Source organism: Canis lupus, chromosome 2 (assembly GCF_011100685.1).
Source record: "Canis lupus familiaris isolate Mischka breed German Shepherd chromosome 2, alternate assembly UU_Cfam_GSD_1.0, whole genome shotgun sequence".
Classification (NCBI taxonomy): domain Eukaryota; kingdom Metazoa; phylum Chordata; class Mammalia; order Carnivora; family Canidae; genus Canis; species Canis lupus.
Window position 1 is genome coordinate 58,406,593 of NC_049223.1, and position 27,150 is coordinate 58,433,742.

The window sequence follows — 27,150 nt, forward strand, 5'->3', positions numbered from 1 at the left end:
AAATAGTTAACAGTGGAATCTGGGGGCAGCCCGGGTGGCTCAGCGGTTTAGTGCCGCCTTCAGCCCAGGGCGTGATCCTGGAGACCCGGGATCAAGTCCCACTTCGGGCTCCCTGCATGGAGCCTGCTCCTCCCTCTTGCTCTTTCTTGCTCCTGTCTCTTGCTCTGTGTCTCTCATGAATAAATAAAATCTTAAAAAACAAACAGTGGGATCTGGAACTAAAAATGGTTACCAAGAGAGTTGTATCCAGAGTGAATGAGATCAGATCTCAGAGCTATTATATTTAGCACCAAATAGAAGACAGGTATCTATAAAGGTTTGCTGATTAACTAGACTGAGTTATATTTAAGGCAAGTGATGGTTTTGCAGCTCAAAGCAAACTCAGCATTTCCTCATGACCTATTTTCTCTATAAACCACTTATTTCTTCTGGACTAAATGAACGTGCTCACCATTTTTCTACTTCTGAATCATATGCAATCAGAGTGGAGTAGGAAATGATTTCAGCTGTTCTGGATATCTATTGCTATTACAAACTACCCAAAAATTTAGTGACAACACAACAATTATTGTGCTTAGCAATCTGCAATTTGGGCAGGACTTGGTAGTGACAGTCTCTGTTCTACTTGGCATCAGTTGGGGCAGCTGGAATGGGGCTAGAGGAGCCTCTTCCAGCATGCTCACTCACATGTCTGGCAAATCATTGTTGGCTCTTGCCTGGGAGCTCAGCTGTGGATGTTGGTCAGAGGACTACTGGTTGGCAGGGAGTGGGGGGGGGGGGTGTCTTCAGTTTCTCTCCATTTAAGTCTTCCCAGAGATGGTTGAGTTTTCTCACACCATGGTGGCTGGGTCCAAAAACAAATATTTCAAGAGACAGGAATTGGAAATTGCCAGCCACTTAGGGACTGGAAACTGGCACAGTGTCACTTCCACTGACTTCTATTAGTCAAATAGACATGAAGTCCATCCAGATTTTAGGAGAGGGGGCTTAAACTTCATCTGTAGATGGGAAAGATGTCAAAGAATTTGTGGCTAATTCCACTTTACCATTTCTGAGTTTTGTCTTGTTTTAAGATTTTATTTATTTGAGAGACAGAGCACAAACGGGGGAAGGGCTGAGGCAGAGGGAGAGGGACAAGCAGACTCTTTGCTGAGCAGGGAGCCCAACATGGGGCTGGATCCCAGGATCCTGAGACCATGACCTTAGCCAAAATCAGCCGCTTAACCGATGGAGCCACCCAGGTGCCCTACCATGTCTGGCTTGAAGAACAAATGGGCACAAAGATAATAATAGGTACCCATTTACTCAGGCATGTGCCAGTTACTGTGCTAAGCATATATTTATATACATGGTCTCTTTTTGAAATACTTGAAACTCTATGAGAAAAAAAAGAAACAACTCCTAAAGTTATTATCTTATAGATTAAGAAACAAAGGCTTAGAAGTACTTGCAAATGGGTGATAAGTGGCATCATTGAGCTGGAACTGGGTCCAGGCTTACTCCCAAGGTATGTTTAACTGTCATGCTATATATGGCTCCAATCCCTGAGCTGTCAAACAATACTCCTAGAAATCAGAACATGTTTTTCTGCTAAAACAGAATGGTGGCCTTTAAAGAAAAAATTTAAGACTCACTTGAATATATTATGTTTTACATTAATAATTTCTTTTTTTTAAAAGATTTTATTTATCTATTCATGAGAGACATAGAGGCAGAGACAGACAGAGGGACAAGCAGGCCTCTCACAGGGAGCCCAATGTGGGACTCAATCTCTGGACCCAGGATCATGCCCTGAGCCGAAGGCAGACGCTCAACCACTGAGCCATCCAAGCGTCCCAATAGTCATTTCTTAAATCCTTTGTGGGTAAGCATTAAAAAAAATTTTAAGGGATGCCTGGGTGGCTCAGTGGTTGAGTGGCTGCCTTTGGCTCAGGGCCTGAACCTGGATTCCCAGGATTGGGTTCCACGTTGGGCTCCTTGCCTGGAGCTTGCTTCTCCTTCCTCTGTGTCTCTACCTCTCTTTCTGTGTCTCTCATGAATAAATAAAATCTTAAAAAAAAAAAACAATTTAAGACTTATTTTGGGGGGTAGAGAATCGAGCAGACTCCCAGGTGAGGGAGTAGCCAGGTAGGGGGCTTGATCCCACAACCAATGAGATTATGATCTGGCCTGGGTGGTTCAGTTGGTGAACTACCCAACTCTTGATTTTGGCTCAGGTCATGATCTCAGGGTCCTGAGATGGAGCACCCCTGTCAAGCTCCACGCTCAGTGCAGAGTTTGCTTGTCCCTTTCCCTCTGCTCCTCTCCCTCTTCGTACTCTTGACACTATTTCTCTCTCAAATAAAATATTAAAAACAATTGTTTTAAGTGAATGAATAAAAAATGGACTATCTGGGCAGCCTGGGTGGCTCAGCAGTTTAGCGCCGCCTTCAGCCCAGGGTCTGATCCCGGAATCCCAGGATCGAGTCCCACGTCAGGCTCCCTGCATGGAGCCTGCTTCTCCCTCTGCCTGTGTCTCTGCCTCTCTCTGTCATGAATAAATAAATAAAATCTTAAAAAAAAAAAAAGACTATCTTGGAAAGAGCTGAACAGTTTCCTGGATTCAAGATATCTGAAATTCATGCAAAAGTCATTTTCTGCAAATGAAATTTTGATTTGATTGAATCCTTGTTTTCTGGTGTGCAAAAGGCACCATAACTTTACCTTGCTTTATCAGTATCATTCCAAAAAGATAGCAATTCATTAAAATTTTTTTTTTGGCTGGAACCCTGGGAGCATTTCTCCAATAAATCACTGAGAGGGCAGCCTGGGTGGCTCAGTGGTTTAGCGCTGCCTTCAGCCCAGGTAATGATCCTGGAGACCCAGGATTGAGTTCCATGCCCGGCTCCCTGCATGGAGCCTGCTTCTCCCTCTGCCTGTCTCTGCCTCTCTCTCTGTGTCTCTCATGAATAAATAAAATCTTTAAAAATCACTGAAGAAATGCCAGCATTTAATTTTTTCTCTGTGGTATCAGTAAAAGCCTAGCTTTCAATTTCTCTTAAAATGCTTACATGCAGTGCAGAATATTGATCTACAGTTTATTCCCTTCTACATTACTTGCTATTCCCATTTTTTTTTTCTCTTCTATGTGGTCTTTCCCGTTGCAGCAGCTCCAAGATTACAACTTTGCTCCCATCCCAAGTAACTTAGTATTGAAGTCCTTTTGTCTTATTGTCTAGTAAAGAATTGGAAAAGGCTATCTTATGAACAAAATTCAAGAGTAGATTTTTAGAAATCTAATAGACTCTTGCATTTGATTTCTGAGATGACCTATTAATTCTGTCCACTTTTCTCCACTGAATTTATAAGACCACCCTCACCTGTCTGCTGGACTTCAAAGTCTCCCTACTATTTTACTATTTCCCTGTTTTGCTTGTTCTCTGCCCTGCACTGCTCCTTCCTCACCCCTACCTTGTCCATTCTCCACATAGATGCTAGAGCTATCTTTTAAAATTATTGGTGCACTCCCATGTTTACCTCTTTGCTTTCTATTGCACTTAGGATAAAATATGAATTCCTCAACATGGCTTCATGAGTAGTCCCCTGACCTCTCCAACATGGGAGCACACTGTTCTACTCTCTCAGTTCCTACCTTATTAACTTCAGGAATCTTCCATCAGATCCTGAAGCTCAGAGGTTTCTTCCTAGTTAGGCCTTTGCCTGCAATGCTGTGTTCCCATAGCTATGGAATCCTAGAAGCTTGTTCTCGGTCTCCATGCCTGGCCATGTCCTACTTTTTCCTTGACGTTTTTACTAGTGTTTAGTTCCTCAGTAAGATTTCTTCTGCCCCCTTCCACCCATCTAAATTAAGTCCTACTCATTCTCTCTCTCTCATAGCACCCTAATCTTTGAAGGCACTAACAACTTATGAAACAAATATATTGTCTTCTCCCCACTGTCAGACATAAGCTCCACAAACAGATGTTTTGTATACCATGCACAGTGCCCAGAACATACTAGGTGCTCAACAAAGATCTGCGGGATGAGTAAACGATTACTCTTGCTTCTTAATTCTAATACTTGACTCTCCTACCTTGGAAAGTAGCCCTTAAAACTGAGAGAATGAAGTCTTGGAACCTTAGCAGCAGGTACCAATGAAAGTTGTGAAATCTTAGTCAAAAAAGGCAATAAATGTTTTATTTCTTCAATGCAAATTACTGTATTCACAAGCTAAAGAAGGTGTATATATATATATATACTTATGTATATATATATTTATATATGTGTGTGTATATATATATTTATATATATATTTGAAATTATGGAAGACTAAAGACATGGAAAAAATCCAGCACCCCAACAAGTACGGCCAGGAAGGAAATCAGCTCTGTGATAGAACAGTTTAATGAATTACAAACAAGAAAGGGTGGGGAAGGAAGAAAAAAAATGTGCATTGAGTTTAAGACACTGTAAAACTCAGAAGACATATTTACTATTCAAGTATAAACTCAGTAAGGACTTGGCATAAATTGAAAGGCAGCTGCTGAGGTACACCATTATAAAATAAGTTCTATGAATTTACAATTCTACCTTCCAATTTTCTGGGAGAAAAAACCAAACTCTTGAAGGTCTTCACCGGAGACCCTGAGAGGGATTAACACTTTTGATGAAGACATAGCAACAATCCATGATTGAATTTACTCTTCAAAAAACATGTATTTATTTAAAACAATAGGAATACGCGCTCTCAGACTGTCCTCTAAGAGTTTTTGAGACTGTTAGTTCAAGAGTTTCAAAGTATATTACTTCCAAAAACAATACTGATTTAAAAAAAATTTTTAACAAAAAACAAAAAACCTGATTTGATGGTACCTTAAAAATACCCTAAATACCAAATTTTCTCCAGTCTAACATTGCAATTAATTTAATAACTCCTCCTGCATTGTTAAAACATTTTTTCCTCAGAAAATGCGGGTATTGAAACTGGATAGAAACACCATGAATGTGAAAATACCACCAGTTTTCTGCAGTTAAAAAAAAACTACAATGTTCTTTGGAATCACGGAAATATCAAAAATTGGGTTTTTTTTCCACAGTCTGTGCACCTTCTTTCAGGCCCTCCATGTTGCTTGTAGCATTGACCTGTGTGGTTCTAGTTTATAGATTCAAGTCTTGCAGTGCAATATCCACGCTTAAAACACCGGTGTCTCTGTGACCAATGGGGAGTTATGTTTAACCCAGAAAAGCTGTTTACTTTTCCATAATGACTTCTGCCCCAGATAAAAACTTTAGAATGAGACAATACATCCTGTTAAACAATCAAATGCACCCAACATGGAGAATTCCAGTGTGGTTTCAGCACTCAGGAGGGCACGGTCTCCTAGCGTTTTTCATGGAAGGACCACAGGCCTAGCTGTTAGCACTCAGCTTTCCTTGGCCTTAAAAGGAATTTCTCAGGGCTGGCAAGTTGGGTTAGATTCTAAGAGAATTTTGTCTTTAACAAACTACCATTTTTAGCATAAAATCTGGCCATGGCTATAAGTTTCAATGTGCGCACAACTGATTAGAGATGTTTGTTTTTTTTTTTCTTTGTTTTCTCTTCAACATTGGCTGGAATCAAGTAGAAATAAGTCCATGATGCCTCTTCACGTGTGTCATGAAATATGAGAGATCTGTCTGACTCTAGACACTATTTCTTTACGACACAACGGGCAGGTCTCCAGTTGCAAGGCACAATCCATGCACAGGTCACTGAGGAGAAAGATACAAGTGCTGGTCAGGTTAATGCTTCAAAAGGGCAAACTGACAATGTGCCAACTAATCTAAAATATTAACAAGTTTGTTCAGTGAAAGTATAATCATTACACATCGTTAAAAAATGAACAATAAAATATAAACCAACAATGAGTCTCCCTCTCATTTCTGATCCTCCATTTTCTTCTTCTGAGAAGTCAAAAATTCAAGTAGATTCTTCTAGAAAGTCTGTAAAGTCTGTATGTACACAGCAAAAACTTACAGATGTGTATATATGCGTAGGGATAGAACATGTTATTTTCCCAGACAGCTATTCAGCCCAATATTAAATTCCCATTTCACACTGCAGATTTGACACAAAGCCTTTATATGCCAAATTTTCATTTGTATGTAGTTAGTTCCACTTCTGGGTTTCTGTTCTGTTCCACTGTGCTGCCATTCTTTTTATATACTGGGAGCAAACTATAAGCCTTTATTTTAATAGATCTTAAGATGTGGTAGGTAGGGTGGGTCCCCTCCATAACTTTTCATTTTCACAATTTTCTTGCCTTCTAACATGTAAGCTCTTAAATTAGCATTTCTATTTCCAGGAAGGAAGAAAAAAAGTTGACCCAAATTAAACTTGGAGTTACGGGAAAATTGTCCCCTTTACAATACTGAGAGCTCTTTCAAGAACAGGCCCATTTATTCGAGTCTTGTACTACATTCTTTAGTATAAAGTTTAAAAGTTTTCTTTTCATAGGCACCACATATTTCTTGGTATGTATTCTCAGATAGGCTTTTTTTTTTTTTTTTGTAAAGTTTTTATTTACTCATTTAAATAATCTCTACACCAACAGAGGGCTGAAACTCAGAGCCCCAAGATCAAGAGTTGCATGCTCCATGGACTAAGTCAGCTAGACACCCCTGGTCTGGAGAAGTTTATATAGAATCTTTGTTTTTTTGTTTTGTTTTTTTTTTTTTTTTTAGTTTATATAGAATCTATCTATTCCCTGAAAGTTTGAAATAATTCATCTGTGAAACCATTTGGGCTTTGTGCTTTTGCAGGTGTGTGTGTGTGTGTGTGTGTCAAATGTGGCTTTGATAATCATCTTGATTTCTTTTATGGTAATAGGAATGCTTAGATTGTTCATCTCCCACGGTCTGCTCAAGTCATTCAGTTTATCCAGATTTCCTTTCTTCCTTCCTACCCCTTTAAAATTGTTGCTGCAGAAAGTTGAGCTACATTTTCTTATGATTCTAGGTTTCCTCTTTTGATTCTGTTTTGTATATATCTACTATGGACACTGCTAATACTTAAAGATACCTGGTTCTGAGTTTTTAGATTTTAGCCCCCATTTATCAGCACGCTATGTGTGCAAAACCACTGAGAAGGGCCAGAAAGCCCAAAGCTGAGTAAGATCAAGTACTGCTCTTTGGGATCTCAACAACCTCCCAGAGACAAAGATTAAAAAGGGTGTTGAGATATCCATTCTTTAAACTTTGCATCTGCCTGTGAGGCTCTAGTAATTAAAATCTTCAAAGGTGCTCAAACTGAGAATTCCAGGCTGCAGAGTTGATGCCAAGGAACAGCCACAGGTGGAGTCACTGGGCTTTTCTTCCACAAGAGAAATTGGTAAAGCTAAGGGTGAAATGAGATACACTGCCTGCACTTCCCTTAACAGCCAATTAGATAACAACCCATTGCAAAAGTTACCAAGGCAGAGTGAAGGGCCCAGGCTGAGCCACACCTGGAGGTGATAAACTGGGGTCCATCACTCTAGGCTCTGGACCCTCAGGAGACCTAGTGACTAAAGCTCTGCCAAAAGAAAGAGCAGGGCAGGTAGAAAAAAAAGAAAGAGCAGGGCAGGGTACGGGAGCTGAGTTACAGGGAGCTGGTTTGGACATCACCCTCGGTACTGCTCATCCACATTCAGCACATATGCCTGGGCCAGATTAGGGCTGGCACACTACCCAGCTTCTGTTTCTAACCTTGGTGGGGAGGCCTTCTTGGGGGGCATTGTACTTGTTACTCTTGCTGATATTTGGACACTCTTCTATAGGATCCAGGCTGCCCTCTAGTTCATCTCCTATAACTGAACTTGGTTAGATGGGATGGAGGCGTTGCCTTCTCAATGGTTAGGAGGGTAGATAGTAAGTAAATGAGGAGGCCCTAAAAATAAAATTGAAAGGGATTTCCCAAGAGGCTCATAAATATTATTAAAATCTTTACATTTTAGGGCAGCCCGGGTGGCTCAGCGGTTTAGCGCCTGCCTTCAGCCCAGGGTGTGATCCTGGAGACCCGGGATCAAGTCCCATGTCGGGCTCCCTGCGTGGAGCCTGCCTCTCCTTCTGCTTGTGTCTCTGCCTCTTTCTCTGCATCCCTCTGTGTCTCTCATGGATAAATAAATAAAATCTTAAAAAAAAAATCTTTACATTTTGCGAGGTGAAAACTGTATTAAAATATAATACTGAGTAAAAAAAAATAAAAAGAGACGCCTTCCATCAAGCAGCTTCTATTTCAGATACTTTCTGGAAGACAGCCATGTTTTTCCCTGGCAAACTCTAATTTCTCATTCAGTCCACTTTGTATATAATAAACTTTAATGGACAGATATGGAACTGTGGGGGATCCCTGGGTGGCTCAGCAGTTTAGCTCCTGCCTTTGGCCTAGGGCGTGGTCCTGGAGTCCCGGGATCGAGTCCCACATTGGGCTCCCTGCATGGAGCCTGCTTCTCTCTCTGCCTGTGTCTCTGCCTCTCTCTCTGTGTGTCTCTCATGAATAAATAAATAAAATCTTAAAAAAAAAAAAAAAGAAAGAAAGAAAAGAAAAAGATATGGAACTGGTAACACTGCATAGAGTCCAAGGGCAGGCAGCTCCTGGATGGGCCACAATGACAAGCAGATTACTTTGAGCTGAAAATAATCGAGGTCCTAGGTGCTAGAAAAAGTCTCAGGAAGAGACTGTACCTTCCCTGCAACTGTCTAAAAAATTTTTACATAGAATACCTGTTACCAGGAAAAGAATTATTAACACACTAAGAAACTTACCTGTATAACAGGGCAACCTTTGTTTTCCAGACATCTCCTCTCACCTTCCTGCTAATGGCTTTCTTCACCTTTTTACCTCCTGACTTCTGCCCCTTTCCTTAGCTTAGGAAGACATACTTACATCATTTTGTCTGTCTTTGGAATTTCTTGTCTGTGTGGATTCCCCATATATACAAAACTAAATTTGATTTTCTCCTGTTAATCTGTAGCAAATAAATTTAATTCTGAGTCTAGCTAGAGGAACTCTGGACAGAGGGAAATTTCTTTCTCTCCTATAGCTGTAAAAGCAGTTCTAGAATAGGAGGAAATTTTACCAAATGCAATACACAAAAGAAATGACCAAACTCTCTTACCTATGTCCACATGGCTTCAACTGTGTGTCTGCTACTTCGTCACAACACAGGGAGCAGCAGTTTTCCCGGATACTGACTTGCTTCAATAGAGCAAGACGCCTGTGCCTGAGTAGAAAGAGTAGTTTGAAACTTATTTGGTCAACACATAAATGGGCCTATTAGCAGTGATGCATATTAAATGCTTTGAAAATGCTCTGTCCATATGAAGTACACTATAGGTATTCCTTAAGCTTTGGTCAGTAAGGTTCTCACTTGCATCTCATTTCAACCCTATAGTGATTTTCTTTTTTTTTTTTTAATTTATTTTTATTTTTTTATTTTTTTTCCTATAGTGATTTTCTATAGAAGAGAATGACAGAGGCAGTTATTCACATTTTGTAGACAAAGACATTGTTCATAGAAAGGATTTATGTAAGGTCACACACATGGTAAACAGATTTAGGAATCAAATTCAACTCCTGGTTCTCAGTCTAGTACTAGTTTTATTTTATTTTATTTTATTTTATTTATTTTATTTTATTAAAAGGTTTTATTTATTCATGATAGAGAGAGAGAGAGAGAGAGAGAGAGAGAGAGAGGCAGAGACACAGGCAGAGGGATAAGCAGGCTCCATGCCAGGAGCCTGACCCAGGACTTGACCCCGGGACTCCAGGATCGTGCCCTGGGCCAAAGGCAGGTGCCAAACTGCTGAGCCACCCAGGGATCCTTTTCAAATTTTCACCTTTAAGTCCTATAGCTCTGAGAGTTTGATGATTTTCACCTTTAAGTCCTATAGCTCTGAGAGTTTGATGAAAAGCAGTATTTTCCCAAGAAAAATGCACACATATAAGTTCCTATACAATTTCAAGGTGTTTATGATAGTCCAGCACAGACTATTCTGGAAGCCCACACACCTCGGGGTAGAACCCTTAAATTACATGTTGACCCGTCTGAAATGGAAAAGCAGACAGGCAGAACTGCTTTGCTGAAGGTGCAGACCTGGTAGCTGGGCAAGAGAAACATGAAATATTCACTCTGTTCACCTTAAGCCTAAGTCTGGAAATGCAACAATGAAGAGAGGAATAAAAACATATCCCTGCCTTCACAAAGTTTCCACTTCATGGAAGAGAGACTAGAAAGAAACTAGGTGAGAAAGCAAAATATATAGAATTTTAAGTGCTGATGAGAAGTATGAAGAAAAAGCAGGGAGAAGGATGAGGTAGTGTGTAGGAGAAGCAGGGAGATACCATTTTAAATATGGCAGCCACGGGAGGTGACACTTAAGACAGGAAGGGCATGAGGGAATGAGACCTATGATATCTGAAGAGACGCTATTTGTGATATTGTGATTTATTTAAAGATTTTATTTATTTATTCATGAGAGACAGAGAGAGGCAGAGACATAGGCAGAGGGAGCCCCATGGATCAGGCCCTGACCCAAAGGCAGATGCTCAACCACTGAGCCACCCAGGTGTCCCTGATATTGTGATTTATAATAAATATACATTTGGTCTAGGTCTGGGTTCCTGGCATAGAGGTCCTAAAACCCTGGAAATTTCCTAAGAGAGGAGAGCAATAAAGATGTTTTGTTGTGTTAATTAGGTGGATACTGAAAAGCCCCTAGGTAACCTAAGATTGTGGCTGGTTGCTTTGCCAGGGGAACCAACCCTGTAATTAGTGGGTTGGAACTTTCACTCCTCCCCCACCTCCCAGGAGGGCTGAGGGGCTGGAGGTTGACTTCAATCACTAATGACCAAAGTTCTCATCAATCCTGTCTCCTTAATGAAGCCACCATAAAAACCTGTGAGGAGAGAGTTTGAAAATCTTCAAGGTTGGTGAACACGTGGAGGTTTGAGGAGAGTGGCGTGCTCACAGGGCATGCAGGCTTCTTGCCTCTTCCCACATGCCTTGCCCTCCGCATTGCTTCCATCTGTTCCTATGTTATATCCTTTTATAATAAACTAGTAATCTAGTTACTAGGAAAGTAAACTATTAAGTTCTGTGAGCCACTCCAACAAATTAATCAAATCTGATGAGGGAGTCATGAGAATCTTCCATTTTTAAAATTTCTTTTTAAATTTCTTTTATTAATTTATTTATTTTCTTCAATTTAGATGCAGTCAGAAGCACTGTAAAAATTCACACTGGCAACAGTCATCTAAAGTGGGGTTGTAGGACAGCTTTATAGGACTGAGCCCTTAACCTGTGGGATGGGATGATCTCTCCAGGTACAGAGTGTGTCAGAATTGAGTTAACTGCTTGTGGTGCTAGAAAACACACAGGCCTATTCTAGTAGCAAGAATAACCAGCACAAAGGCCCTGAGGCTACAATCTGGATGTTTCTGGAGCAGCAAGGCCAGGGTGGCTGAATAAGGAGCATGAACAAATAAGAGATAAAATGGGAGATAAAGGGCAGCCCCAGTGGTGCAGTGGGTTAGCGCCGCCTGCAGCCCAGGGCGTGATCCTGGAGACTCTGGATCGAGTCCCAGGTCAGGCTCCCTGCATGGAGCCTGCTTCTCCCTCTCTGCCTGTGTCTCTGCCTATCTCTCTGTCTCTATGAATAAATAAATAAAATCTTAAAAAAAAAAAAAAAAGGGAGATAAAATCAGAGAAATAACAAAGGAGAGGAAGGGACAAATCGTTTACAGCCTACAAGGTCACAGTAAGAATTTAAGTTTTCACCTTAAGTGAAATGAAAAGCCACTAGAGTCTTTTGAGCAGAAAAGGGCACAATCTGATTTAAGCTGTAACAAAATCATTCTGGAAGCTGTGTTGAATAGACTGAAGGGGATCCAGGCAGAAGCTAAATGTCAGGGCAAAAATGATACACGTAGGAAATGATGGCAGCTTGGACAATGGTGGCTGCAGTGAGAGTGACAAGAAGTAGTTGGATTTGGGATACATTCAGAAGGCCCAGCCCCCAGGGTGGCTGAGGGATAGGATGTAGGGAATAGCAGAAAGTATGGTGTCAAAGGTAACTCTGGGATTGTGGCCAGGGAACCTGGAATGATAATGGAGTTATTAACGAATGAAAGTAGCCAGCAGTTCTACAATCCTGGCCTCTAGTGGATGACTATTGTGGCTGAGAGGGGATATGGTTCATCACTGTACTCTTGTTTTCTTTTGCATTTGAAGTTCCTCCTAACAAAAAGGTTGAGAGGAGGGATAAAAAAAGAATGAATGAAGGAGAATTAGAGACAGTGAGTATATACCATATAGAATTTATAAGTTCCCAATTAGTCACAGGGCGATGATCTCCCACCAGGAAGCCAGAAAGGAATATATTCCAATGAGTAAACAGATACATGGAAAACTGTCTTAGGCACATCCACACCTAATGCTACAATCTGTAATGAGGTGCAACTGTAATGTTAAAGGGGTACAAGGTAGCAGCAGGAGGTTTACTTGGCCTCCACTGATTCTTATGTTGGTGCCACTCAGAGACAATGCAAGGTGAGGTTGTCCTAGCCTCTAACACCGCTCTCATTTAGGGCCGTCTGCACCTTGTGTCAAGCTGACAGGGAACTGAGAGACTACATAGAACCTGCCCGTAAAAGACTTTTTATAGGTGATACCTATTGCCATCTGACTTTTTTTTTTTAAGATTTTATTTATTTATTTGAAAGAGAGAGAAAGAGAGAGAGTGAGAGAGAGTGCAAGAGCACAAGCAGAGGGCAGGACAAGGGAGAGGGAGAAGCAGACTCCTTGATGAGTAGGGAGCCCAACAAAGGGCTGGATCCCAAGACCTTGGGATCATGACCTGAGTGGAAGGCAGTTTTTTTTTTTTAAAGATTTTATTTATTTATTCATAGAGACACAGAGAGAGAATGAGAGGCAGAGACACAGGCAGAGGGAGAAGCAGGCTCCATGCAGAGAGCCTGACGTGGGACTTGATCCAGGGTCTCCAGGATCACGCCCTGGGCTGCAGGCGGCACTAAACCGCTGCGCCACCGGGGCTGCCCGGAAGGCAGATGTTTAAGACAGTCATGCACCCTGTCATCTGACTTGCAAAGTTTAATTCTGCAGGGGTGGTTCACTAAGTGCTGGAGCAGTGTGAACTATGGCAGCCTCCAGGGGAGCTCTTGGGTTCTGCATTCCCCTTTCAGGGTGTATGGCACAAGGCAGGCCTAATGCCAGGCTACATCCAAGAAGACAGGCTAAGTAAAAAGGAATGAGGCAGGACAGACGTGCAAGGTATCATCACTTCATATGTTCACCAAAAGGAATTTAAAGTTCAGAATCTCTGTCAGACACCAAGCCACGTGGCAGGGGAGTTCTAGGAGTGAACCTCAGGTTCCTGAGCTGGCATGTACGTGGCCCTTCTACTCCTGCCATATCACAGAGGTTCTATTGTAGCAGGCAATGCTGCTGGGTCACCATGTGACATTTTCTGGTTCATTGGAAACTGCTGAGCCACTTTTGGCCTTGAGACACCGAGTCCAAGGTGAAGCACAGCCCAGAAGGACTGTTTGCAGACCTGCTTTCTTAGCCACAACAGGAGCTAGGATTACAACACTGTGTTACAGATACCTTCAGGGGCATGACGGCTCAACCCTGGCTCCACCGTAGCCAGTGGGACCTCCTTGAGTGCTGACAGATTCTGTCACTGATCTGACCCAAGTGGCGTTACTAGCAGGGATGCTCTTTCTCACATAGGCCCAGAAAGCTGCTCTGTTAAAAAATGATAACCTTTGGCTCATATGGTCAAATAAGCTCCAAGTTGAGGTCATTACTAGGAAGTGTCTGGAGTCTCTCCTAGCTTAAGGAACAGACCACGTTTATCACAGAGGAAGAAAAGCAGCTATTCATCCAGGAGACAATGCTGATCACAGTTTTTAGAAAAGTGGGGCTGTGGAATTTTATCCAAGATGGCATTCTCTGTCCTAATGGCTGCAGAGCAGTGTTGGCATCTTTGCCACAATGGCTAAACCCAACAGGAAGTCTATTTCAACAAATCCCAAAGTTAACAGCACATCTGTTAAAAGATATACTTGATTTCCTAATGTTTAGGACTTTTCATTGACCTTCAGGTAAAGTTAGTTAAGGGGCTTTTTTTTGTGTATGTTCATGTGTTATGTTGTCTGGTTTTTATACCAATGTTATTTAGTTCATAAAATTATTTGGAAGTGCTTTTTCTTCCTGGGTTCTGTAACATTTTAAATAGTAATGAAGTTATCTGTTACTTAAAACTTTGGTGGAAATCTCTTATGAAACCAACCTGGGTCTGGTGGTTTTGGGGGACATACCCCTTACTTTGATTCAATTAATTTTGTAATAACTGGTTTGTATCTCTTTGAGTAATTTATATTTCCTAGGAGGTCATCCATTTTACTCAAGTTTTCAAAATTATTTAAAAACTCAGGCTTTAAAACAAACAAACAAAAACTCAGGTTTTAAAAATTATTTAAAAGCTGAAAAAAAGTCTCAAGGAACTGTTTCAGCTTCTCACGAAATGCGGTGAAAGTCTGCAGACAGCCTAAGTGGTCTCCTTACCTTGGCAAAATGATTTTCTCTTCAGCTGTTAGGAAGGCGTAGTCATTAAAAGTGCTAAATTTCATAGATGGTGGATATTTGAATGGTTTAGCTCCAAAATTGAACTCACATTGTTGATATGACATGAAACTAGCTGCAGCAAAAAATCCAGATCTAGAAATAAAAACAATGACAGAGGTCAAGAGAATTCATGAAAACAAAGTAATACTCATACACAAAGTGGCTTTTAGATATTGTACCCTAGCAGAAAGGAGGGTGACAGATTCTGTTTACTAAACTAGATAGGGCTGTGACCCTGACACTATCCTGCCCTCATTTCCCATATCAAACTTTGGGACCGTTTTAAGTATGATCAAATGGGCCCCCAATGACTCAAAATAAAATTATTTCTCATTACAACTGACTATATAAGTGGACAAAGTCTTTTTCTGGAGAAAAGTGAATTCCACGTATCTACTCAAATTTTTGACTAAGGAAAGCTACTTACACAGTAGATGAAAAGACTTGCTTCTCAGGAGGCAGCTGGTTGCCATTTAAAAAGAAGATCATTTGCTTTTCATTCAAGTCTAACAGAAATCCTACTGTGTCTCCTAGAGGATAAAGTGGAACATTATTAGGGTAAGGGTTTACTACTGCCAGGATTCTGCTCAGTGTCTCAAGCGTTAAATACATCACTGTATAAATCTATAGCCATGTATTAACACATTCACCTTCCTCACTTTTTCTACAGCTGATCTAATACTTTAATGTACCATTAAGAAGAAAATGCTGCCAATTAATCTGTGACAAACTATCAATTTTAGGTTTCACCTCAATTTCAAAGATGTTAGAATGTGGAAAAATGTGCATTTTGGGATCAGTGAAATATGGCCAGGTCCAAATCCTGTGCTTCCTTGCCTCTCCACTGAGTAACAACTCCCAGAGATAACAACTGCTCAAAAGCATGTTAAAAAAAAAAAAAAATCATTCATCCGCACTCAAAGTTTCTGCCTTTTAAACTGTCAAAGATGGGCGGCCCAGGTGGCTCAGCGGTTTAGCGCTACCTTCAGCCCAGGGCCTGATGCTGGAGATCTGGGATTGAGTCCCACATCAGGCTCCCTGCAGGGAGCCTGCTTCTCCCTCTGCCTGTGTCTCTCTTAATAAATAAATAAAATCATAAAAAAATTAACTGTTAAAAATAATAAACACATGAAATTATACAGTGATGACAAGAAATATGGATACTCAAAGCTGGTGGAGGAGAATCTGTCGATAGATGGCAAACGCCTTGAAGTTCTATATCCCCCAAGCCAAAGAAGTTTCCCTTCCAGGGGTTTATCCTGAGAAAGCCAGAATGGTTTGTAATATTTTTTTAATCATAATTTTCAAAAGCAAAAATCGAATTGTCCAACCCCTTGGGAGCATTGGTTGATATAGTATAATGATATAATGGGTTATTGAAAAAGCCATTAAAAATAATGTTATTTAATAATCTGGAAAGCTGCTCAAGGCATATATAACAACAGCAAAAAATATACCAAATTTTAAGTGTTTAAAAAAAAAATTAGAGGTGCCTGGTTGGCTTAGTTGGTTAGGCGTCTGCCTTTGGCTCAGGTCATGATCTCAGGGTCCTGGGATAGAGCCACACATTGGTGGTGGTGGTAGTGGTGTGTGTGTGGGGTCCCTGCTCAGCAGGGAGTTTGCTTGTCCCTCTCCCTCTGCCTGCTGCTCCCCCTACTTGTGCTCTCTGTCAAATAAATAAAATCTTTAAAAAAAATTATAAGGGATTTTCAGTTTGCTTTTCTCCTATTTTTCAAATTTTTATGCTAAATGTATTACTTCAGTAATCCTTTTCAAAATTATTAAAAACACAAGTGAGGCAGTCTTTGTAGACAGTGCTTCCATCTTCAGGTCTGCTAAATGGAGAGCTTTTATGTTCCTTTAAGAACCTGCCAGCTGTTAAAATGAAGGCTTATATTGGCTTTTCAGGTTTCTCTTTTCCCACACTATCATTTGAGCTAATTAGGTGGAGCCATCCCCTCACAGCAGTGGTCAGATTCCTGTTCTCTTAGCATGCCTTTAAAGTCAGTTGACATCCATAATGCTATCGGTGCAGGAAACCAAGACAGAGATGCTTAGAGAAGGAGTGGAGTTCTTTCCCCAATATTGTTCCATGCTGAGGGTAAAATCTTTCCAGAGGTTCTATCCCCTACCATATGTCTTTACATCTTCAAAATGAAGTAGGACCAGTAGAAGGCCTCCCAAGAATACTATTCTCCAGTGCAATGGTGCCATAGCAGGGGGAAGCCTGTTTTCACTGTATTTAGTTGGGGATAAAAAAGATTCAACAATCTTAAATCCTTTAACAAACCGTATGACTGTAACTTTGCTGCTTGAATCTTTCCTTAATAAATTATTTTCATGGGTCTAAGGTACTGGATACTGCAAAATGGATGGAATGAACACTGATTGGGTCAAAAGAGACCATAAGTTGATAAAATATATTCCTGCTAAAATCCTAGAGCCATGATTGACAGTCCTGGCAGTATGCGCCTCCTGCAGCATCCCAAGCCTGCGGTCTGGAGAATGGAAGCTGGGCAGGTATGTTTAAGGCTTAAAGTTCTCGAGTGGTCTTTAAAAGCTTCTCTAGAAGGGCCCAGAATGTGGCAGAAGAGTGCCTTTTCACCAGCCATCTTTACTCTGAAAAATCTTCATTTTACTGGCATTACAATTTCAGCATCCTCAGTATTTCCCTGGATGCTGTGATTCAAAGCATGTACCCAGAGGGATACCTGGCTAGCTCAGTCAGTGGAGTGTGCTACTCTTGATCTTGGGGTTGTGAGTTCAATAAAATAACACTCATATTAATCTTATCATTTTCCCCCCTAAATTAAGGATTTTATAATCTGAAATGATTTTGCTAAAGGAAGGGCCCCACCAGAGGTGAACTTATCAGAATACTGGTCACATCCATCACAGGGAATACAAAGGCTCATATCCCTTTTTCACATAAAATCTTTTTCCATTAAAATATTTTAAGGCCTAACATAATAGATGCCTCATCATAACCAGATGTTAATCTAGTCGATAAATTCATGACAGAGAGGAATGAATACCTTCTTTCCAGCACGGGTGTAGGTGAGGCTTACTTCTGGCATTGTACCAAATCAGCTGCCGGCAGCCATCGTATGCACAGGAGTATTCATCGTCTCCAATGCCGTAGCCTTCCTGGAGGGAGACAGGGCCCAGAAAATTAGCAAGCTCTGCCTGCTGTGTTCAGGGAAAAGACGGTGTGTCTTTGTAACCATTAATCTGGTGGCTGGAATTTGAAGCTTTTGGGATGAAGGGAGCCTATGGTTCTTAGAAGATACTAAATTCTGATGTGGCCTGGTTCTCTGTGACTAGATAATGGCTTTACCAACAAATATCTCCCAAGTTTTCACATTTGTTAGTTCACTGAATCACTAAATGTTATTTGAGGCTGATGCCATCAGACTCCACTTTTTTTTTTTTAATTTTTATTTTTTTTTGTTTGTTTTTTTCAGACTCCACTTTAAGGGAAAATAAAGGCTCCGAGGGGTCAACCATGTTGCCCAAGGACAAACCATTACTCAGAAAGTCTGGACACTGGAATCTTCTGATTCCAAGACCAGTGTGCTTTCCACTTCATTGCAGTTGGGCAAACACCTTTCTTGCATGTAGTAGACTTCACAAGAACCACATGCTCAGAGATGTCAAAATTGGAAACAAGAGAAAGGTTATAGTGGATAATCAGCTAATAGCTATTCTGAGGTAGGCTCAACTGGAGCATTATATAGGTCCTTAGCAGCTTCTTTTGATTACCTATTGCCTTTTAATTATTTCAGTTATTTTATTGTTAAAAGGGTGGAGGGATATTAAGTGCTTATGAAAAAATAGAACAGAAGCAGCATGCATATCAGACAATTGCTATCTTCCTTCAAAGGCCAAAGGTGAAAGATTGTTAGTGGAGAAAAGGATTGAAAATGTGGGCCAAATCCAAGCAAGATCTCAGGTCCTGGTGATGGTCTGCTTGTTCTTTCTTTTTTTGAAGATTTATTTATTTATTCATGACAAACACAGAGAGAGAGACACACACACACAGAGAGAGACATAGACAGAGGGAGAAGCAGGCTCCTTGCAGACAGCCCCAGTACAGGACTTGATCCCAGATCCTGGGATCACACCCTGAGCTGAAGGCAGACGCTCAACCGCTGAGCCATCCAGGTGTCCCTTTTTAAAATTTTTATTTAAAGATTTTATTTATTTATTTATTTATTTATTTATTTATTTGAGAGAGAGAGAGAGAGAGAGAGAGAGAGAGAGGCAGGCAGAGGAAGAGAACCAGGCTCAATGCAGGGAGCCCAACGGGGGCCTTGATCCCGGGTCTCCAGGATCAGGCCCTGGACTGAAGGTGGTGCTAAACCGCTGAGCCACCAGGGCTGCCCTCCCCCTTCTCCTTTTTTTTTTTTTAAAGATTTTATTTATTTATTCATCAGAGACACACAAGAGAGAGGCAGAGACATAAGCAGAGGGAGAAGCAGGCTCCCTGTGGGGAGCCTGATGCAGGACTTGATCCCAGGACCATGACCTGAGCCAAAGGCAGATGCTCAACCACTGAGCCACCCAGGTGCTCCTGGTCTGCTTGTTCTATGGGAATAAACAATGTGGTGAGGAGATCAAATCCACTTTTTTTTTTTTTGGTAGGCTCCACGCTCAACATGGGGCTTGAATTTATGACCCTGAGGTTGACCTGCATGCTCTATTGACTGAGCCAGGCAGATGCTCCAGTGAGGACATCAATTGGAAAAAAGGCTCGAACATGTTCCTGGACTACAATATACTGAATTCTGATGAGTGTTCTCCAAAGAGAAGCTTCTGAACTAGCTGTTATAAATGCATTATGCAGACTATTTTTTTAAAATTTTGTTTATTCATGAGAGACACAGAGAGAGGCAGAGACATAGGCAGAGGGAGAAGCAGGCTCCATGCAAGGAACCCGATGTGGGACTCGATTCCGGAACCCCAGGATTACCCCCTGAGCCGAAGGCAGACACTCAACTACTGAGCCACCCAGGCGTCCCTATGCAGACTATTCACGACTTAAATAAATTTGCATCTTCCTGTCTGTAGGCCGAGAAGAAATTCATCAGTTTACTTAGAATACCTTGCTCCCTTCAAAGCCTGAACAAGTAAAAAACTTATTTTTTATTTTATGGGTGTTGGATATAGGCAAAAGACAATTCTTTTCTACCTTTACTTTCTAATGTCCTAGGAAGTCCTCAATGGAACAATTGATAGAAATTTCTAGAAGATTCCTAGCCACAAGAATTGGTTAATAGCAGACCTCACCATGCAATGTCTTCCATATCTGGATAAATTTCACAGTAGAAGTGGCATTGTGGGACAAAGGTGGAGCTCTATTAATTTCAACCACAGATCTCTACAGACTAAGAAGTAGGTGTTTCTGCCAAGCAGAGATGCACTTTAAAAATTCCTTTGAGCTGACATCTCAGAGAACAATCTAGATGTACTACACCCTCTGTCAACCTGAAAACATTTCCAGCAGGGCTAACTATGGTTTCTGCTGGCTGAGACAGGTAAATGAGAGGACAGGGTAGCTAACTTAGTACTTGGGAGATAATTTTGATCTGCTTGTTTATGGTCACATATATTACATATATTTTAGTCATGGAAACATTATTAAAAACAAAGTTTTATCCATAACTGTCATTCACGAAATATTTTGAACCCTTGTCCATGTGGTGACATGATCCTATTTTCTGCTGTCCAGCATCCTAACCGCTTCCTGTTTTATGTAATGTAATGAAGATACAGGGTCCTGCCTCCTGCTCTGGAGGTGGAAGGGTAGGTTGGCCAACTGGATTGTTCTAATAGACACCCAGTTTGGTATGAGTGACCCTACACAAAGGGATGGTTAGGACTGATTTGTGGCAGAAGTGTTGGCATCCTGGCCTTTTTTTTTTTTTTTTTTTTTTAAGATTTTATTTATTCATTCATAAGAGACACAGAAAGAGAGGCAGAGATACAAGCAGAGGGAGGAGAAGCAGGCTCCATGCAGAGAGCCTGATGTGGGACTCCATCCCAGGAATCCGGGATCATTCCCTGAGCCAAAGGCAAATGCTCAACCACTGGGCCACTCAGGCGTCCTTCACTCTTCTCATCTTTAAATGGGGAGAACACCTTTCCCCCAGGTGTTCAAATTCTTGAAAAGATTAGAGATAGCATATAAAAGATTTGTCACGTGGTAGATGCTCACGAGAAGGCAAAAGGTATTTCAGATAACTTAAGATGCACCCTTAAAGATTTGCTCCACCGAAACCTCCATAAAAATACACAACACAACAAGATAAACTATTCTGTGGGTGACCTGAACAAGGACTACCGTTAAGATTCTCATTTTAATGCTCTGTCTCTGAGTATGACACTTTAAACACTGAAGCCCAAGCAGTAAGAGTTAAAGCAAGAGGCACTGTGAATAAACCTCAAGTCTTTAGAAACTGGGTATTTCTAGGGATGACTTATTCCATAAAACCACACCCTGTCTATACAGGCACAAAGATTCAGAATTACCAGAACAATGTCTATTTGAAGCAAAGTTTTCAATTTGGCAACATGATTAAAATCCTACATTTGGGGAAAGAGATAGCAGACTCCATTGATTTCTAACAGGGAACCAACCTGTGCTTGGATCAGGGTAAATATATATTTTTTGTTTTTGAAAGAAAGGAATTCAAAGTCTATCAGACAATTTAGAGTAGGAAAACATCTTTTTAAGCTTCTTAATTTGAGGAGCCAAAGTTTCTCCAACTATATGGGAGAAATCAGTTTAATCTACCAGACAAAATGATCCAGCTTCACTGATCAATAAAAAAATTTTTAGTCATTCAGAATCACATATACTACACATAGATCTGTGGTGGGTTTGCTGCCAAATGAAGAGAAACAAATGCTGTATCAAAGCTTCCCCCCAAAGGAATCCATCTTTCTTCTAGTTCTGGAACAATTTTTTTTTTTATTTTTTTTAGATTTTATTTATTTATTCATGAGAGACACAGAGAGAGAGGCAGAGACACAGGTAGAAGGAGAAGCAGGCCCCATGCAGGGAACCCAACATGGGACTTGATCCCGGATCTCCAGGATCACATCCTGGGCTGAAGGTGGTGCTAAACCGCTCAGCCACCCGGGCCGCCCAGGAACAATTTTTGTTTACATCCAAATGAAGAGTCTAGCTAATTCTCTGAGATTCTTCCCATTTTCAAATGCAAAGAGAACAGGAAGGACCCTGAATTGTAGTTTGAGATTCTTTAGGTCCTTCCCTCAGTCTCAGTTTTCTCATCTGGGAAATGGAAATTCTGAAAGTAAAAAAACTGTGGTGGGAATCAGACTACTGGCTCTAAGATAGTGCTCTGGAAATGAAGCCCCTTTTCCTCACCAAGTCCTAAAAAACTGTCTTCAGGGATCCCTGGGTGGCGCAGCGGTTTGGCGCCTGCCTTTGGCCCAGGGCGCGATCCTGGAGACCCAGGATCGAATCCCACGTCAGGCTCCTGGTGCATGGAGCCTGCTTCTCCCTCTGCCTATGTCTCTGGCTCTCTCTCTCTCTCTCTGTATGACTATCATAAATAAAATAAAATAAAAAATTAAAAAAAAAAGTTTAAAAACAAAACAAACAAACAAAAAAAACACTGTCTTCAGGATATCCTTTGGGGCAGGCCGTCAGGGTAACTGATACTACCTGCTTTAAAGCAGGTGAGAACTAAGGTGAGAACTAAGAGACTAATTGGCATTGTTCTCCAGACCCACATACTTCTAACTTTTGTGGTGTCACAATCAAGCCCCACGCATCCAGGTTTTAATTAAGGCCCAGTCAATGAGGAAGCCCTTCATCAGGGAAATTTCCCAATGAAAGCAATCACAGACTGGGCTCTAGTCTCCATCCTGGACAAGAATCTGATCTCTTCACTCGCCCTCTTCCTCCAGTTGTCTCTCCAACAAGGAATTTAGCAACACACAGTTCCAAGATGCTATACAGCTTTGCTGAAAGGACCCTTCTGAAACTATGCTTCTGACAGGCTAGCTCAGTTTGGTTCACGTCTAAACCCCATCCTAGGACCTTACCTATGGGAGACTATTGTTTAGATTAACAAAGTAATTCAAGGGGTGTTCCCGTTCGAAGAGTAAAAACCTGTGTCCACAAAATATTCCAGATCAAAACTGGATTAATTCCAAACAGCTTAAAATTGCAATAACACAAAGAGGGCAGCCCCGGTGGCCCAGCGGTTTGGCACCGCCTTCAGCCCAGGGTGTGATCCTAGAGACCCGGGATCGAGTCCCATATCGGGTTCCTGCGTGGAGCCTGTTTCTCCCTCTGCCTGTGTCTCTGCCTCTCCCTCTCTTTCTGTGTCTGTCATGAATGGGTGAATAAAATCTTAAAAAAAAAACACAAAAAAACAAAAAACCCAAGGAGGCTGTTCAGGCTGGGCATCGGGAGGGCATAAATTGGCAAGAAATCAACATCTGTAGGAAAGGGAGGAACTCCAGCCTCTCATACTCAAGTAGCGGTAGCTGAATCCTGCTTCCTCTAGCAGGTTTCATCTTCCCCCTACACGACAGCTTTCTGTAACAGAAGATAAATGCTAAATATCGAAAACAAATGTGCCTACTAGTTACAAGGTAAAAATCAAGTAAATGAAGTCAATCCAACATCTAGAACTTTATGAAAGGAAGAGAATTCCTACAAAGTTCTTACAGCTTAAATGCGAGGTAAAAGTCATCACAAATCCCAATATAAAAACTGAGCTAGAGATGTGCGGCTGGGGCTGGAGGAGAGCCTACAAAGACAAAGGACACACCTAACCTCTAGGTGAAAAAACTCGAGGGGAAAAAAAACTGAGGGGCAATTTTCCTTGTGTTTTCCTATTTCTGAAACAGGTTAGCAAGCCCTGCAAGGGATCTGGCAGCATGTGGTTCAGCCCAAGAAATGATTATTGTGCAAACTTACCTGGAAAATTCATGTCCTCCACCCACTCACCAAAAAACTGCTGTTGTCCCCCTCTACACAGTTCTCTAGGGTACTCACATGATTGAGAAATTTGCTGTCTCGTGTGGCCCAGCCAATCTGCATGACACCAGAAGTGACCACGGTGACTTCGTAGTACCATACCCCAGCATCCACGCAGAAGGTGCAACGCACGCTTTCAAAAGAGGAGGCATCACAGCGAGCCTGGCAAAACCAAAGCATGTGACAGCCCACCATCAATGCCTGAAGACCACGGAAGATAAACGACCGCCCAGAGGTGGAATGTCTTCTTCCTTATTGAAGTTGCTGGTAGATGGTTGTTTCTTTCTCCATACATCCTCAGTGACACAAAGTGCAAAACAGAGTGAAAGAGGCTCTTTTATAGTTTTATTCCCAGGGAGTTCTAACAGGCTTGGAAGGCCTCAAAGATGGCTGCAGTAAGCATTCATGAGGTTACTGGCTTCTTTTTGAAGTACAGAGCTTTACCTCCCCAGTAGAATCTTTTGCAAATGCGTCAACATGGCCTTAACCTGTACTTGTTAGGATGCAGAGAGAGGAGGACATTGAAGGGTATAAGACGGGGTACCTAAAAATAATCTAAAGTAGAAAACTACGGCAGGCATTTGGCAATAACGTAAGATCAAAGAGCTGTCTACAGCCATTCTTCAAACAGCTCTTTCATCCTGAGGTGTCTGGTGCCTGATGGTGCCTTCCTGTACATAAGCAGCTTTCATCAACCTGCACCACAAAATCAGCAACATCTCCAACATACAGGGAGGAGGGGAAGCACAAGACAGAATACAACTGGTGATGCAGGGATTCAAAAAGGAAGAGCCTCTTTTAGAAACACTAGTCTTAAAAAAAAAGGAAAAAAAAAAAAAAAAGGAACACTAGTCTTTGTATCTTTGGATGAAAAAGATGGCAGAGATTGAAAGACATATTTGAATCAAATTGTCTACAGAGAACAAACTGAGGGTTGCTGGGGGAGAAGGGGGGATGGAGTAAATGGGTGATGGGGATTAAGGAGGGAATTGGTTATGATGAGCACTGGGTGTTGTATGTAAGTGATGAATCAATAAATTCTATACCTGAAACGAATTATTACACTGTATGTTAACTGGAATTTAAATAAAAACTTGAAGCTATAAAAAAACAATCAAATTATCAAATATTATAGTGCTTACCATCTGTAATAGCACCATGTGGGATATAGAAGAGTAAGTAATATCCCAAACACTCTCTTTCTGCATGCACCCTCTACCTCTAAACACTATAAGAACAGGACATAAACTTCCATGTATTCTGCAAGAAAGTGCTCTTTGTTCAGAACCAGGGTGTGAAAGATTTCCCCCCCACATGTGCCATCTATGGAAGTTTTACCTCCAGTCCGTGAGGCGAGATCTTCAGGTACTCGCTGACATCGTTGCTGTTCAGCATGGCCCTAATGCTATTCAAGTCCACTTTCTCATATGTCAGCTGCCTACTGTCTTTTAAAACTGCAAAAAAAAAAAAGTAGTCATGTTTTTAAGGCAGGCTGTTGTGGGAAAAAACCCAGCATCCTCACTGACTGCCATTCTAGTTAAGAAGTGCAGGTGCTCAGAAATGGCAGAATTGTAGGGAGACTTAAAACCTTTCCCTCCTGCCACACTATCATGTGAGGACCAACCAAGCAAAAGCTAGGACAACTAGGACAGCACGGCTAGCTTTATGCTTCTGTTCACTGGATTTCTTATTCTGCATGCAACAAAACCCGAATTATACTTTTTTGAAACAATTCTTTCACTGGCACCATACAGACTGTGCATAAAATAACTCTCCACAGTGCTGTGGTATGGAGGAGGGATATACACATTGACCATACTTTAGCCTGTGCTAACTATGGAGGGGGAGCGAGGATTTAGTAGTAGGACAGTTTTAGTTCTAGCAGCCCTTAGAGGAGAAAAAGAAAAGCCAGGAGCAGCCCTCCTGGCATAGGTAAGATGTATCTTGAGTTCTGAAGAGCCATTTTAGGACAGGGAGAAGGGTAAAGAGAAGGAACACCAAGTGAGGGAAAGGCCTAGAGGTAGGGATGACTGGGGCCTGCTTGCAGGACAGTGAGGTAATAGTTTGTGGAAGGAAGAGTTGATTGGACACTGATATCTGATTAATGGCCCTGATGCAGCAGGAAGGAGGGTAAAAGTTTTTGAATAGAAGAGTGCTGGAATTAGAAGTGTGCCATATAATTCTTATTTGGATGATCTCTAGAATACTTTTCTGCTATTTCACCTACAGTGTAAGCCCTTACAAGGAAAGCATCACACTCGCTATTACAAAATGAAGAATGGTGACCCTATGTAAGAAATGGGTTTGGACAAAGAAGCAGGCATTTTAATAAAGGACAATGTCTTATCTACTTACAGAGATTGTCTAAGCTCCACTGGGCACAGAAGCCTACTTGACGCTTCAGATAATCAGGATCATCAGCCCAGGACTCCAATGTGACAAGCCGGTCACTAATACTGGATTCAGAGATAGTCAATTTATTTTCACCTGTTTGGGAAGACAGAAACCTTAGAGCAACCATGAAAGAGTAGGATGATTTGTGGGCGAGGTAAACAGGTGGGCAGGAGCGAGGAGAGGCAATCAGAAAACTTGGAAACTAGAATAATGACATAGCCCAAGAGCCTCACCTGTTTTCGGGTAAGTAGCAATCTTATCACTAACTTCTTAGCTATAAAAAGTGAATGACAATGGTCACCAAGTTCTCATTCTTAGGTGAGAAAACTCTTAGCTTCTATCCCTATTACATCTTACTGGCCTTGAGGCATCTACCCAGACAAAAACAGAACATGTGCACGTTTGATGGGGCTTAAAGCAAAAGCTCATTTAGTAAGTAAGAAAAATAAGATTTTTAACAACCGATACAGAAGATCATTAGTGTAAGAAGTCACTATACCTACTTGTCTGTGCAAACTTTTCCAGTGCGATAAGTGCAAAAAGCATGACTGTGGGGTGGGACTGTAACTTCTGAAAGACAACAAAAGATAAAAAACAAAAAGAAAAAACATCATTCCCCTGCAGAGGCAGCAAGTGAGCAACTTCCTCTTCTTATGTCATGTGTGCTAGATTTGTTGTGAGCAGTCATTAAAGTTTTACTCATCTAAGTCCTCAAATCTCTGCTTGCTAATATTGTTAGTAATGAGGAACCAAGTTAGAGTATCGTAAAATCTGTTTTTTTTTTTTTTTTAAGTCATGGGGTCCATTTATAGATATGCAGATTTCAAAAGTATTTTGTTAAATGCGCTATGTTATTCTACTTAGTAACATTTATATTAGGGCTTTGTGAAATAAAACCATGCTGATTCTTACATTCATTTAAGCAAGCCAAATGGAAACCTAGAATTGTAGCTAAGAATGACTTTTACTCAGAGCCCTTAAAGGAACCATTCATCATTACCAAGTTACGAAATGATAAATGATTAAATGAACAACCAATGGCTTAGTTTTCAATCTGTTCTCTGAAAGCAATCACAGAAACGCTAACAG

At 41.2% G+C, this 27,150-nt stretch overlaps 1 protein-coding gene across 7 annotated transcripts in view; it reads right to left on the reverse strand.

The window, feature by feature from the left end:
- Positions 1 to 4,365: 4,365 nt before the first annotated feature.
- Positions 4,366 to 27,150, reverse strand: part of RSPRY1 (ring finger and SPRY domain containing 1) — a 46,421-nt gene continuing 23,636 nt past the window's right edge. For all 7 annotated transcript variants that reach the window (XM_038530972.1, XM_038530977.1, XM_038530973.1 and 4 more), the window contains 9 exons: positions 26,565 to 26,631; positions 26,023 to 26,154; positions 25,006 to 25,121; positions 23,686 to 23,829; positions 17,684 to 17,795; positions 15,076 to 15,178; positions 14,589 to 14,741; positions 9,117 to 9,221; positions 4,366 to 5,730 (listed from right to left, as the gene is read on the reverse strand). In XM_038530972.1, coding sequence (XP_038386900.1) covers positions 5,634 to 5,730; positions 9,117 to 9,221; positions 14,589 to 14,741; positions 15,076 to 15,178; positions 17,684 to 17,795; positions 23,686 to 23,829; positions 25,006 to 25,121; positions 26,023 to 26,154; positions 26,565 to 26,631 — 1,029 coding nt within the window. In that variant the 3' untranslated portion in view covers positions 4,366 to 5,633. The remainder of the gene's footprint in view (positions 5,731 to 9,116; positions 9,222 to 14,588; positions 14,742 to 15,075; positions 15,179 to 17,683; positions 17,796 to 23,685; positions 23,830 to 25,005; positions 25,122 to 26,022; positions 26,155 to 26,564; positions 26,632 to 27,150) is intronic.